At 39.0% G+C, this 16,258-nt stretch overlaps 1 protein-coding gene across 2 annotated transcripts in view; it reads left to right on the top strand.

Annotated features, from left to right (window-relative positions):
• pcdh11 (protocadherin 11) overlaps nucleotides 1-16,258 on the top strand; it is a 126,087-nt gene that overhangs the window by 48,786 nt on the left and 61,043 nt on the right. For both annotated transcript variants that reach the window (XM_058649472.1, XM_058649471.1), the window contains exon 4: nucleotides 1,530-1,589. In XM_058649472.1, coding sequence (XP_058505455.1) covers nucleotides 1,530-1,589 — 60 coding nt within the window. The remainder of the gene's footprint in view (nucleotides 1-1,529; nucleotides 1,590-16,258) is intronic.

Genomic DNA, 16,258 nt, shown 5'->3' with positions numbered 1-16,258 from the left:
CAAGCTTGAACATTATACATTATTATGCATGTAAATATTTATTTCTTTATTATCATAAGAAAAACATCACATTTTCTTGGTAAATCTGTTGATACAGTCGGTATTATATATTTGTTTTCACCTCACTAAATGTTTTGATTTGAGGTTTTTAATCTTTCCACTTTCATGTGTCTCACTTCTTGCATCTTCATAGCATAGCTCATGTTATAATTAGCCAGACCAAGAGTTGTTCTTTGTTGTGCTTTATAAACAGCGGAAATAAAGTAAATATTATGACTGTAATTACATCATAAATCACGAGTCATAAGTTGTGACAGCGCCATCGAGAACCGTGGCCGTGTTGTTCTCCCCTATGGAAACGATGCCATCAACATAAACGCCCATTTTGCGTGCTCACACACAGAACACACATGACAGCAGATGATATCCCTGTCCCCAATGAAAGTAGTTCATAGATATTGGTCACATCAATTAAGACATGATGATTATATACTCGATCTGTAGGGAAAATTGTATCTACGAATCCCAGCGTCTCATCAAGACCCATTTATGCATCAATATTTCATGTCGTAGCGTTTATGCTGCAGTGAATGCTGGGCCTCTTTTCTTTTTTTTTTTTGGCGAGGTGTTCTCCTTCTGCCATGAAATATAGATGTTAAAAGTCTGGAGAGTTCAGTGTCTCATCTGTCCCGGTGATAGCATAAGGCAGCCATTAATTGTGTCAGGGAGCATCAGACTTACCACCGGCACATAATTGGATGTGAGGACATAACTGAAGGCACCTGCTTGGAAATGAACACGGCCTTCCCAGGAGGGAGTAACCATCATAGTTTTCCAAGAAGTTTTCTACCTTCCCTGCTGTGTTTGCCTCACCCATGGCTGTTTTGATTTGTCACTAAGGTCAACTCAAGATGGTGTCTTGATTCCTTTTTTTTTTTTTTTTTTTTAATGGAAGAATTGTGAGTATGCAAATGCTTTGGATCTTTGCATAATCACAAGCAGTGCGACCATCTGTTGTTGGCTTGTTGACATACCTTGTGTGTCCTTTTTAATGGTGTTTTCTTGTTTCTGAGTGATGTATTGGTGCATTAACAACAAGATAATCATTTAACTACAAAACAAAACAAAAACACCCCCCCACACACACACACACACAATCAGACATGTACACAAAAGTCCCAACATATGGTCAGTGAAATCTTCTGACAGGGAGGGATTTATAATCTTTGCAGATGCAGACATGGAGGGGAGAAACTGGAGACCAAAACAAAACACATCACGGCGTACCCTCCCATGTTGTTAGATATTGTCACAGGGAAGATTTAAAATATGACTAAACACTGGAGCTGTGGTTTTTGGATTAGTGGTCAGCAAAGATGGTGGTGGTTGAGTGCGGCACTTAACTCCCTTATTACAAAAGTGCTAATGGCACAGACCAGGAAATAAGCTGCAACTTCTGTCGCAGAACATTTGCTGGAAGACTTTCCTTTCCTGAAAACCTGATCCTGATAATGTGTTTTTGTTTGCAGAATCTGAGCCAGACGCTGGAGACGTCATTTAACCCAGCGCCCCCCATGTGTCCTCATAAGGTAAGCTCATAAACTCATATTTTCATCATGTGGACAAACAACATTATGTGAAATAATTGCAGATCATTTAAGCTTTTCATGGTGTTCTTAAGGTTGTTTTTGTTTTGCTTAGAAAAATGCATATTCGTAAATTAGCGCTGTTAATGTCAAGCCCTGCCTCATTTCACTTTTCAATTCACCATATGTTTTTTTTCAGAGAATATGCAAATCAATGCATCAATGAATCCAAAATGGAAATATTTAAATCTCTGAAAGAAGTTTCTTTTCATTGTTTTCTTTGTGTCCCTGCACTCTGTGTCTCACTCAGTTCTGCTATGATTCAATATTCATTTGACATGAGGTGAGAAGGGCAGATTTATTCAATGCTAATTAGCCCTGTACATGCACAGTAAAAGACATCGTTTTCTCTGATGCTCTCAAGTCATCTCCATATTCTGAAGTAACTCTCCCCTCTAACCCCTGCATGCCTTTTGCGGAATGTGATAATGTGCTGGGGAGTGAAATTCACACAATTTCAGTTCACTTAGCACCAAACGTGTCAAAAATGCCTGTGTCCTCTTCTGGATGAATGGCTGGTGTGATGGAGAGTGCCTTATTGCAAAAGTGAACCTTAGTGAAAGGAGTGCAGTGGAAGGAAGCTGTCAGACAGCCTGTCATAAACTGTTCCGAGCCCAACACCACTCTACATTTCTAATGCACCACAAGTTATCCACAATGACTTTGGTGACACTGAAAGGTGTAGACGGTAGTTGGGACAGTAATTAATAATAAAATATAACACTCCGCCCCCAACTCTCGTGTCAAAGCCAATCAGCCTGTGTTCGTTGGACTGTCAATGCAAAAGTGCACTGCGTGACTTTGACCCCTACCCTTAGATACCCTTAATCACAGCTTAGTTCACAATAGGATGTTGCAGATGTTTGTATTCAGAGTATTTGCACTGCGTGTCTCTTTAAATCTTGTAATTTATGGCTGCCACATTTCCGTCTTGTTCTCTGACTCTCTGATTCACTCCACTTCCACACAGCTGATCAGTGCTGATGTAATGGGGAACACCATGGGTTTGCAGATCATGTTATTCACGTTTTAGCTGTTAGCAGCGGAACATAATCTCCCTCTAGTCAGCTCACATTAGTTTTCATGATCCGCACCACCCCAATATGTGCAGCGAATGCATTGGGCCAGCTGGGGTAATTTAGTATGTCAGTCAGCTCAGGAGGCTGGTAAAATGAGTAAATGGCTGAATGTGATTTATATGAAAAGAATATTCTGATTATAATGGCTCTTAGAATAGAATATCCTCTGTCTTTTTACACTTCTCTTCATCTGCATTGTGCACATCCCCCAGACAGATAGTGCAATGAACAGAGGGCTTTTAAACTGACTGCTCTGTGATTATATTAAGAGTGTGAGAGCGAGGAAAGAGAGGGGAGGGAGGAGATTGGGTGCCCAGGCACTAAGTATATATAATTGCTTCTTGACACATTGGCCAAATTCTGCAGTGCCAGGATCTGAGCGAAGATGATTAACGGCTGTCCGAGTGGGTGGGCACTGCAGGTTGTTTAGGGCCTTTGGTTTCCATAGTAATCCTACTCTTAAGGCCATATATTGCATACTGGAAATCCCAAAGGTCCACACATTGTTAAACCACAATTATTACTCATATGGTGAAAGCATTGTCTGTCCAACACAAACTCTCTTATTTACCCACCAAGCAGCTTTTTCTCTCTTTTTTTTCTCTTTATTTTTCCTCTATTTTTTCTTTAATTGTCCCCTTTTGCTGGCAAGGAGACAAAGGGTGAAAATCTTGTATTCTGTGAATAATTGATGAGTGGGCTCACCTCAGAGCGTGATTACAGTACAGCAGTCAGGGAAAGAGGTGAGGGCAGGATCACATTTCTGACACTTAGCTTTAGGTGGTAGAACATTTGTGTGTTTTTTTTTCGTCAGAATGTACCTCATGAATAAGAGCAGTTCATTATTGCACTACAAGACAGGAATTAATGTGAACAAAAATGTGAGTAGTGTGTACACATGCATATTTATGTTCGGAACATTGTGTAGAAATGTGTACCGCAGGTGGCAAATAACAACTTTTAATATATTTTGGTAAAGCACATTTATTCAATATTATTAATATATATATATTTGGTCGTGGGCTCTTTAATATTGTGTTAAGTGGATGTTGTTCTGCATGTGTACATGTGCATGCATGCCTTAGTACATGTATGTCATGAACAATGCAACCTAGTGAGGTGACAGATGGAGAGGGCAATGGGTGGGGGTGGGGATCGAGGACCTCTGATCGTATGAGGCCTGCACTTTATGTTTTTTTTCTCCCAGCTCTGAAATTGCTAAGATAAACCTCAACTATTCAACTCCAGGTTGCCATTTCACAGCCTTATATTCCATGTCAAATGCTTATTTAAAGATTGAACGACACCATGCCTCTTGTAGCACATTTTACCTTCTGAAGTTCAACAATTGCAAACACATTGCCACAGGTAAAATCCCAAAGAGATCAAGCAGATTTATTTATTTGATTCATTTAATAAACTAAGGAATGCTACGGAATAAGTAAATCTTAATGATGTATAACAAAAAGAAAACCCCTCCGGCATCCAAACAAGAGGCTGGTCATGCAGCAATTAAGTGTAGTTAAAGGCATCGAGCAGAGTGTGGGTGTTCAGCGAGGCATCTTTCCTGGAAATGTGCTTTCACATGCAACACGGTTGCATATGCAAGAGCACAGACACACACACATTCACTCTCTCTGCCCTTCTCACATACACATACACACACGTTGTGTTTGAGGTAAATGTGATCAAAGAAGACAAGCAGCGACAACCGACGGCTCCATCAGGTTGCCCCGGGTTGCAATGATGGCCATCATCAAACAAGTAATCCTTTGTGACTGAAAAAAAAAGACAACCCAAAAGGTCATTTGTGACCTCTGGGACCAGTAGTGTGCAGCATCTGTCACTACCAAACACCACATGTCTGTGTCAAATGGCAAAAGGTATATGCAGCGTAGCCAGCCTGCCGCGCTGTAAAGGCGAGGGGCTTACGTCCACGTAGGTAGCATCACTGTCACATTTGCACAAACAGGGCTCCACAGTTTCCTGGTTTATTTACAGAATAACCCACATGCCATGTTGTATACGAGGTTTATATATGGTTTAATAACTTCAAGGACTGGTCACGGTATGGCTTATATTTTTGAATACAATTCCAGTACTTTTAAAGGCCACATGTGGATGTCGTTTGTCAGGGAAATGCAATCTTTATCCAATGCAAATAGTAGAGTATGTTCTATCCTTTCAGATAAAATACAATCAATCAGATTTATCAAAAAATAATTTCACTGTGCAACGCTCCTCCTATAACGTTTTACGGTTATGAAATAATCCTCACAGGAACCTCTACGACAAATGGCCCCAATATTTGATATAAGACAAACCCCTTGTCACACAACTCCCACAACAAGGGTTAATGGCCTGAGAAATTCAGGGAAAATTGATGAAGGAATATCGGCGCTCCCTCTCAGTCAGCTCCCCGTGCTCATATGTCTGCATGAGAGCACACCTCCACGTGGAACAAATCAATAATATTCCATTTCTAACCGACTTCTCCTTTTCTGAATGGTGAAATCTAATCTTCATGGACACCCTAACAAATTGGATATCCTGACAGCTGCATTAGCAAAGCAAAACACAAACGTGTTATGATGAGATATGACATGGGGTGTTCCGTAAAAAGAAAAAAAAAAAATAGATATTTATACATACCCTGACTGTTGTATGTAGAAATTGCACAACTGAATAAACTTTCATTCAGAATTCTCTCAAAGTGGAAATGAGGCAGATATGCGTAGTATTTCCCACGTCTCCTGCACGGCTTTCTCTCCCTCCCTCCCTCTCTCTCTTTCACACTTGCTGTCCTTTCCTCTCACTTGCCACAGCCTATCATTCCACTACACCCAGCTAAACCAATCAGGGATTTGAGGGCCTCACTTTCAATCAATTACCACCCAAATCAGAGCAGAGGCCTTTGATATAGAATCATTTGTCAAATCAGTGCAGATGGCTGGGGGCAGGTACCCCTGTGCCATGGGCCACATCCACATGGAAATCTCTGCTTGAGGTGGGCTCCCCGCATGTTCCCCAACCTATTAATGGAAAGTCATTGTGTGCACCAGGACTGCAGTCCAGCTGCCTGGGCCCCTACATCGCTGATGTATAAGCATCTTAACCTGACCAGTGAATATTATCAGGTAACAATCAAAACTTTTTTTTTTTTTTTTTTTTTTACAGACTTTAGTTGCTCTTACTTGAGCTGTTTGCACAAAATGTGCACTTTCAAAATGCAATATAGTGAATTACCTGCTGCAACAGTGACAAAAACGCACACTGTCGTTAATCCTCTGAAGCACAAAACCCAGCCGTACCCATTAGGAATTCTGCCATCAAAAACACACTCATGTAAAAAAAAAAAATAGTATGAACATAGTAGGAACAATATAAGGAGTGGATATCACAGTGGCATGTGTGATAATAGGTGCACGCGTGGGTGCTAACTGCGTGTGAATTCCATTTTTTTCACATTATAATTAATGAAATGCTACTGCAGATCAACATCAAGCAAGTGCAAGTGCAAGTGCAAATAAAGATAGCAGAGAGACAGATATAATATAAATGATGCTGTCAACAACTAAGTACCGTGTAAAGAAAAGTATTCTGAGATTTTAAAAAAAAGCAAGAAACAACGCAAAAGTAATTATTATTGCACATGAATGTATTTGTAAAATGTTAATATTGGCGCCGTTAAGTGTAAATGAACTGCACACAATGGTTAAATGTTGCAGCTAAATTTGGAGCAGTATATATATTCTACATGTTGACATCTACTGTGTCACAATGTACAGTGTGTTGTACTGCTTTCGAAATGTCACCCATAACAATTCTTCCCTGCCTCTATGTTCTAGTGCATGATAACGCTGTGAATAGTGACAATGTTTGTCTTAAATTCATTTTATAGGCTTAGGAGAAAAAACGGTTTCCTGCTGCTGAGTTAGTGTTGGAGATGTTATACCTTAAGTCTGGCAAACACTGAACTATTTGATCCAAATTAAAGAGAGAAAAGTGAATTGCTTGCATGTCAGTTCTGTGAATGCATGAAATATAGTCCTTGCACTGCAATTCATTAGGGTTTCTCGTGTGGATTTGTATTTATTTCTTTTTTTTTTTTGATGCATCCAATATACTGTGGAGTCGGTTCCATTTCACAGCAATTACCGAACCCAACCTTACGTTTTAGGTCAAGGTCTGTTATATTTATATTATTTCTATATTTTTTATTTATTGAATTCATTTATTTATTTAATTTGCTCGGGCTCTGCTGCTCTGGCTAAACTGTGCACAATAGCAGTGTGGGATTCGTTTACTGATCATTATTGATTTGCTGACATTACAAAGAGTACTTATAGTGCTTATTTTTTTTTTTTTTTTTAGTTTTGTCTGAATGAAGGGCAGTCAGGAGTAAAGCTTTTAGACTTAGCTTTTCACATACAGTACGTACTCAAGTGCATTCAATACAGCAGGTAACCAGCAGTATGTGTGTGTTATCTTAATTTGAAAGTCGTGTGCATTATCTTAGCGTTAAAAAGGGAATGAGAATGAGGTTTAAAAACTTTGAACCACACAGTTTCCAGGACATGGGATCAATGCTAAGGATAAACTTTTGTGTTCCACATTTTTATACATATGACCCCATAGGGTCATAACACAATGTTAATGTTGCTAATTCTAATGCAGAATGAGACACACCGGTATAACATCTTTCAGCAAAGGTGGCAAAAACTAATTGATACAGTCTTCAGGTATTTAAAGGTGCAGGGACTGGTGTCATCTGTGCATATATTGGCAAATCAGCATGTTTTAACTGGCTCCATTTAACAGTGTTACAGAGTATTTTTCTTTTCTTTTCCCGCCCGTAATTTGGCAAATTACCAGTCAAGCATTTCTAACACTTGGACAATAAGTACATTATTTTCACTGCCATTGATTTTCCTGGCCATGCTGTTGACATGTAATTGTTTGCCATTAGAAGAAAATTGTGCCGTTAGATTTCCATGTTTAATGACTTAAACAAAGCCTTTGAGGCATCATTAGTCTGCACAATGATGCAGCCCGAAAGAGATTGTCTTTCTAAAAGATCTTCAAAGTTAAGGCAAACAGAACTTGTGTCCTCAGGTGATCTGGCCTGTCAAAACCAGAATACAATCACAAATAAGTTGGGTCTATATATATATATATATATACACATATATTTATATATATAGGTATATATATATATGTATATGTATATATATATATATATATATATGTTTATATATGTATGTATATATATATATATATATATATATATATATATATATATATATATATATATATATATATATGTGTACATGTATACACATATAAATGTTCCAAAACCCAAAAGCTTCAATTTATAGAGCATTAATCATAAAATGTGTGGGATCCATGGTTACGCCTTAGTTGTGGAAGAGCTTCTTTTAATGATTTTATTCATGAGTAAAATATTATTCAGTGCCTTCATATTTCAATGATGCGTCCTGGGCTCTTATTTTTTCTTTTTCCTGCAAACTATTATAAATCAATGCCGTGCTGTGGGACGACATGAATACCAGCCCTCAGTTCTCTGCATAAGTTGTCCGTGGCGTTTGATACACATTATTTTAGAACCTGTTTTCAGATCAGTGTGGCAAAACTCTGTCAGAATATAAAGGTGCCCAAATTAGAAATGAACAAAAAAAAAAAAAATCTCCCAAACCTCCCAAGGAATCAGTGACTGCAAGCACACTAACTCAAACAACCTGAGGGGACAGTTGATATCTGCAAACACACCTAAAGCCCCATTTTGGAGCAATCAACATATTCTTCAGCAAGCTGCACTCATCTGTTCTCTGCACTCTGTTTTCTCCACATTTATAGACATCATATAAGCTGAATGCTGCTCAAACTGCATTTTTTTAATTCGGGATACATAGGGGTTATTTTAACCCCACACGTGCACACATTGGTTGTATTCACCGCAAATGTGTCTTGTCGAGAATACACTGTGATTTTAGAGCTGCTTTCAACTCTAAAAAAGAGAGAACATGGTGAAGAATAAAAGGTCAAAAGAACAGTGGTGCTGCCACCCACATCTTCCTGTGCAATTACTGAGGCACAAAGACTGTTTAATTAATGTGCAAAGTCTCCGTAACTAACGTGCACTATTTTGTTCTCACTGCATGTGCAATATTTATTTTTATTTTTTTTATGATACCTTTACACAATTTCAGTCTTTTATAATTGTGTTGCCGCTCGGTTAATACGCTGCGAAAGGTGAGCTCTAATTCAGACATTTGCGCCTTGGTTCTTTTTCAGAGTCCATTTTAAGATTTTACTTTTTGATTTTAAAGCCATTAACGCAGAGGTTTTTTTTTTAAACGATAATGTGATAATGAGTTTTCGTCAGCGGCTACTGTCTGGCCCCGAGGTCAAGAAACAAACGTTGGGGTGACTGTTCCTTTGGAACAGGATTTGTGTTCCATCACTGACCAGGGAGTTTTTAAAAGTAAACTCAAATCAAAACATATTTATTTACAATGACTTTTAAAATCAGGGTGACACTTTCCCTCTGTTCTTAATTGTACATTTTCTAATTGTATTCATTTGTATTTTGGTTTCCTCACTGTTTAATTGAGTACTCCTGATAATTTGTTGAGTGTTTTTTTTAATTATTCCTTCTTTGTATTTGAAGCCCCTTGCAGATATTGTAAAGTGCTTCATAAATTAACAACGATTGATTGAGTAAACAATGACAATAAATATCTACTAGTACATGCACCAACGGCTGGACGTTGTGCTGGAGTTGTGCAGAGGTGCTGTATGTCCTGTGATAATTCATTGCAACAGAGTGAGCATGTCAATTATGTTTCTAATGTGATGGATGCAGAACTTGGAAAATCCAAGCGTTTAAAAAAAGCCAGTAACGAGGAAGGAAACTTTAGGATAAATATTAACATTGTAGATCAGGCGGTAGCTTCTTCTTCCCACCATATTTAATGTGCAGCAAACACAAACACAGTGCTTCGCTGCAGCAGAATGTATACATCGTGTCTTGCCTCCTGCATACTGCAGCTCGGGCACCACCCCTCACCTGGATGTTTCAAACAAACTCCCACTGCATGTGTCGCATGCAAGGTAAACTCTGGAACGAGTATGTCTTGTCTCAATGCACGCCGTTGTCGGTTGGCTTTATAAACTACACTGTATTTTGACACAAATTTAAAATAATAATAAGAAAAATGCAGTTTAGAAGTGATTGCGAGCATATAAACTCTTCAGGCAAGAGCATGCTGCATTACTCAGGATGTGTTTTCTTTCTCACCCTCTTCCTTTGCATATTTCACACCCGTGTAGTCTTTGGAGACGTAAGTCATACTGAGAGAATTTGACTCTTGGTAATAAAAAAAAAAAAGAAGAAAAAACATAAACACCAGATGACCTTATTATGCTCATCCAGTAGCAATATTGCCTTTATTTGTCATTATTACCACCCGCCATCACTGTGAGAGGGGGAGGAATATCAATTCCATAAGGAGAACCTCTGACAAAATGTCATGTGAGAAACATCCCTGCCCCTCTGAGTGGGTGGATATGTCTGTATTTGACTGCTTATGGATATTCAGTGGAAGAGTACTGAGCAGGTCTTGTTGTAATAAGGCATTTACCAATGCAGAGTAGCACTATGCGTATAGTGAGAACATATGTTATTGCTCTTGACTGTGGCCAGCGAAACAGCAAGAGGTTTGGGGAAAAGCAAATGGGGCTGGCCTCCCGCAGCACATATTTGTCGTCTACAAAGATATTATTATGACTGCTGCTCAGTGGTGGAAGAGGAGGAAAAATTACCCTGGCAGTGAGGAGAAGGTTGGTTTTGGTGCTGGTGATGGACCCCAGTTGGTTGAGGCAGACTGTGAAAGAGAGACAGCTCTGTGCTCAGTGGCATTTGAATCACATCAATGACACACTTTTAACAGACTGTGCTGCCAGAAAAACTGACATCAACATATTTGAGGAGGACATGCACGAAGTAAATGGGGATGTGATTGTGAGCCTTGTCTCTGCACTTCATCAATGTTTTACCGAGACTTTTTCTTTGACTGGCTTTGCAAGAAAGATTGCCTTGAGCTGGCAGCAAGAGAAACAGGTCCTCAATAGTACAATATTTGTAATAACCCGGGCTGTATGTTATACATAGCATTTAAAATTGTTCATAAATAGTAAAGATTGTTAAGGTCGAACCTGCAGTTTATTTTTTTTATCTATTTTTTTAGTAGGTATATATATATATATATATATATATATATATATATATATATATATATATATATATATACCATTTTTATATAATTTCCTGCAAACCAAGAGGGTGAATAACCATCTTGCCCAGCTCTCACATCCATATGTATTACCTGAGAAAAGAGAAAATATTCATGGCGTTGACATTGGTCTCACTGGAGAAAGTGGTAAAAGTAATGTCTCTTCCTGAATATTGACTGTGTTTACTGTTAATATTTCATTGGTCCCAGCAGTGTTCAAAGTACTTATTTTGCCCTCTGTGCATTGGATGTTACTGGCATTAACCATCCCTGTCTCTGCATACGCAGTGACCAATATGTGTGTATATATGTATACTGTATACATATATATGTATATATATATACATATATATGTATATATATATATATAAAAATAGAACCATAACCCTACGCACTACAGCTTTAAACTAGACTCTTTAAGGAAAATCATTGCAAAATCAATGCAAATCAATGCAAAATATACTGTATTTTGATTTGAAACGGAGGAAGTTTTTTATTTTTTTTATTCTGCGATACACTCGTATTTGTGAGACAGTCAGAGGCGATGACACAACTGTTTGATTTACAACCAGCAGTAAATGCTGTCCACACATTCCAGTTATCCCTCATAAATTTGATCTCTAAATGTATACATTGATTTATGCATTGCGATCGGATTACATAAAGCCTACACATGCAGTCTTATTGAAGTGTTAGAGCTATCAACACTGCAGTATAATGTTTTAATACTGAAATATTAATATCGCGTATACAATGTAAATATCACGGCACGGCACAGTTTTTTTATTTGTTTGTTTTTTTTTCAATAAAGTTTCACAATCTTCTTTGAGAAATCCACATGGTTGTGAATGCACTTTAAGACTGAGGTGAAATATACACATAGACATAACAGAGAACCTCTTGGCTCTCAGCTGCATGTTTAAATTCAAGTCAGAAGCCGTTCGTTTCCAGGCGCTCATTTCCATGAATGATCTGAGAATCATTAATCTGCATCATCATAGTGCTTCTGTGTTTGTCAGTGAATGACAATGATCCGGGCTGTTCGCTTCAAACACGAGCCTGTGGTACAGTATGTCATTGCACATCACAATCTTTGGACAATGCCTCTGCCAGTCTCAATGAAAGAACTGTCAGGCTTTTCAGTGGGAGAAGATCCATGCACACTATTAGGAAATCGTGATAAATTGAAGTTTTGACACATCAAGGGGCTGCCCATTCTTTTTTTCCAGCATGTTCTCTCTTTGACAGTACACTTAATGGTCACTTCATTATTCGCACCTTCTCGGTAATGCAGCAGCGGCTGCCTTCAAGACAATGACTAAATCCATTGTGAGTCTTTTCGCAAGCGGAGAAGACAACCAACGAGCTGTCCAGTTAAACCTGGCAGCTTCTGGCATCTGTCGACATCCTATCAAACACTTCCCCCCCGTTTTAACTTGACTGATTTTGATCCAAGGTGTCCTAATCAGTAAAACCAGCATACTTTGACAGCTGGAGGGTGCCCACTGGACAAAATATTGATTTAAAATATTGCAGAAGCTTCGGTAGAGATTCAATCCACCATTAAAACTAGAACTCTGAGAAACAACGGCATATCAACTCTCATAAATGATGCAGATGATCACAATTTTATGTGAACATCAGCAGCAAAGGGCCTTGTATTCTAAAAGCCACTCCAGTGCTTTTTTCAACCCTGGTTGAAATGATCAATACATAGATGTAAACCAAGTTTAATCATATACAAAGTGGCATTGAAACTACGTAATTGCACCCTTTTTCCCCCGGATGGGTAAAGCCAAGGTTTTTTGTCTTTTATAACTATGACAGTACACATTAGACAAATCCAAATGCTTTTTTTAACGTTGTGAGGCAAACATACTGTTTCTGAATCACATGCTCTCTTCCTGTATCCTTGAGGTTTACCCTTGAGCAAGCAGCAACATCTAATCAGTGCAGCCAATCTCCATTGCTTGTAGCTGCACTTTAACACAACCAAATCGCACCAAAAACATATGGACTATAACATAGTATATAAAGGCTGATAATGAGTGCTGCAGCTGGGACTTTGCTGTGTCCCGTCAAAGAATATATCTGTTTTGTCTAGCTGGGGCCAAACAGGACAACGCATTTTGTGTTTATAGTGTGTTCACTTTATAGGTCTGGATATTGTTATGCATTTATAATGTTATCATCATCACGTGTGACAGCTGCACCTGATGTTCTTTTACCCAACAAGAATTTCTCTCATGATGACTCATGTTTTATTATCGGTCGACCGCTAGGGGTCATAGTCATGGGAAAGAGGAGGAAGTCAAGAGATTTATTATAAAGAGCAACAAGGTCTTTAGTTCGTTTGGCAAGATTGGTCGACAAAATACAGGGGGTCGACACAGGATACTTTGTTTTCCCCCATTTGAAACCAATTGTCATATAGTTCTTGTGCTTATGACCGCTTTGCACATTTGTCATTGTAACCATGAAACAGAAAGTCCTCTAACCTTTAGATAATTAACCCAGTATGAACCTTTCCAAGAAGTTAACCGTGATTTAAAGTTGGCCAAGCCATGTCTGTTCATTAAGTTTGCCCTTGTGTTTGTGACAGTGACAACACAGGTTTAAGGCTGACGCCGTCACATAAGAGTGGAAAGGGGAAAATCACTTGAAGTCATTTAGATTGGAGTGGCACAAACAAGTAGCAGTGTGGCTGTATGTTGTCACAGTTTAGACAAACCCAAAGCAAAAAAAAGAAAAGAAAAGAAAAACAATTGCGTGCCAAAGCCTGGCTACACGGTGGCGTAGTGGCTAGCCCTATATCCTCCCAGCAATTTCTGTATGGAGTTTGGATTCTTCCCTGGTACGCATGGTTTTTTTTTCTTCTTTCTGGGTACTCTTGTGTACCCTGCCTTTTCGCTCTTTGTCAGTTGGGATTGGCTCCAGCTCCCCTGTGACCCTCATGATGACAGAGATTGTTTTGCAGGAAATAACCCAATGACTGCCAGACCTTTGAGTCTTCATGGTTTTTTTGCCTCTAAAAAATGAAAACCAGTATTGTTGCTGACCACTGGCGCCCTTTATTTTTAAAGAGTACTGATTTTCAACTATGTTGCCCTTTTATTTTTAGCACAATAATGTATCATTACCTCAAGATAGTTCCTGGAAATTACACCAATGATCTGCACACTCTCCAGACCACAGCCGTATAAAACACAATGAGGGACATTGGGGACAGTGGGATGTTCACAGCATTCGCACCACTGCGAAACTGCAAAAACTACACTGTCAAGTGAGTGTAGATCAAAACGTAATGTAATATTTCTGCCACCTTGTTGAATCGATGCTTCACACAAAGGTTGTTTCTGAGGGTCGAATATGGCCCGCACAGTATAACCAAGGCGTGCTCCATAATACATTGTCAACGAGTATATTTACAGCACGGCTAAAGAACTGCACTTTAGTCTGATACCTCCGGTTCAAATATCCTTCCTGGCGTCTTAGTATAGATACCGTGACATCCTGATTTTGCATAGCAGTAAAGATTAATGTAGCTCTTAGAGGCTGGTGTGACACTTTCAAAACAGCTTCCCTTTTTCCCTTGGTGCAGTCTGGCGCAAAAGGGGGTGAGCAGGCAATGAGTGATGTGGGTAAAGGAAGCCACACTCTTCCTGAGCTGTAATATTTGGTCATGTATCTTCACTTAGAACAGTGTATGCAACCTTCTTAACATCACTTCTGAATCAAGATCGGTTTCAAAGTGTTTGATGCTGTTTGATGTCACCATGTCTTGTCTTAAAATGGCATTTTTTGTTCCCCCCCTTTTTTCTGTCGTCATCTTTTAGCGTATGAATGATCAGTTGTAAGTGATAATTATTGAGTTATATGTCACAGCATTGTGAAGGATGTCCTTCAAACCGCGTCTGCTTCCAGGGGACAGCTTGACAAAACTCACTTTGAATTTGGTTGAAAGCACGTCTAATTGAATTTTGATACGTAATTAAATCAAGCAATAAATCAGCCCAGATCCCACTGCAACTGACAATTCAACACTCCTGAGCACCACGAGCTAATTATGATGAAGTTATTATCCCAGCCAAAGGGAGTAGCACTATGAAGCTCCTTCTGCATCGTCTAGAATGTGTTCAACGAGAATCTGCTCAACCTTGAGGAAAGGACATCTCTCATATTAAGGATCCACAAGATCCGATAAATGTCACTTGCTCAGTTGGTAACGTAGCCATGTTGAAACATTGTCCCACTTTAACTGAGGTGATTACGCGGAGCGTTCATAGCAGTGACTCTCTTGTATGCCTAAGCACACCAAGCCAGAAATTGTCTGCTCTGATATAAGTCACCAATTACAGATGCTAGTCATTTCTGTCAATAATCCCTCGATGTGTAGGAAGTGGCTATATTGATTTAACATGGATTCAGAGCACCATCCTCATCATGTGGTTCCAAGTCTCATACGCTTAATCAATTACACCCCTGAGATTTAAGTATGCTTTAGATGGCACTGTGCATGTAATCTCAAGAAATAAGGTGTTAAATTAAGTCTAATTATAACTTTGCAGCTATGTGTCATATCGTACTCATTTAATACCTTAGTACTAAGAATACAAATTGGTGTGTCAGTCAAGACGGGCACTGGGCTTTAATTCCAAGTTGTACAAAATTCAGAAGGTAGTTATGACTGCCACATGATCCTTGTGAACAGATATGTAGAAACTAATTCAACTGCTTTTAATCATCAGACTGCATGGAAATGGGAAACATTTGATAAACGCATAAGTAAATGAGAAATGGCAAATTTCTCCCCAACTTCCCAGATGATATGAGATCTACTGTATGGTTTTCATAAGTCAATTTTCTGTTACAATTACTGGAGTGGCCTCCTACTGTATAATTTGATGAGCAAAGAGAACAGTGGTGAAGTTTTTTAATTATTGTGCCACTTGGGGATTCTGTCGAATTGACACAGAGAGGGAGGGGGGTCCACACGACAGCTGCCTTCCCCCTTTCTATTTTTTTTTTTCCTCTTTCCCCCCAATCCACCTAATTTATCAGGCCAAATGAAACAGCAAAAGGTTATAGTGTGGAGTAATTAACAGCAGCTAGCCTAATGAAATCAGGAGGGGCTACTACACTGGGATAATCAATACCTCACTAAGAGTGAAGCAAGGTGTGGAGGGGGGGGTTGTCGAGGGAGAACACATAGATACGG

The sequence above is a fragment of the Solea solea genome, chromosome 14 (assembly GCF_958295425.1).
Source record: "Solea solea chromosome 14, fSolSol10.1, whole genome shotgun sequence".
NCBI classification, from domain to species: domain Eukaryota; kingdom Metazoa; phylum Chordata; class Actinopteri; order Pleuronectiformes; family Soleidae; genus Solea; species Solea solea.
Note: the sequence above shows the minus strand (reverse complement) of the source record. Positions and strands in the feature narration are given on the sequence as shown.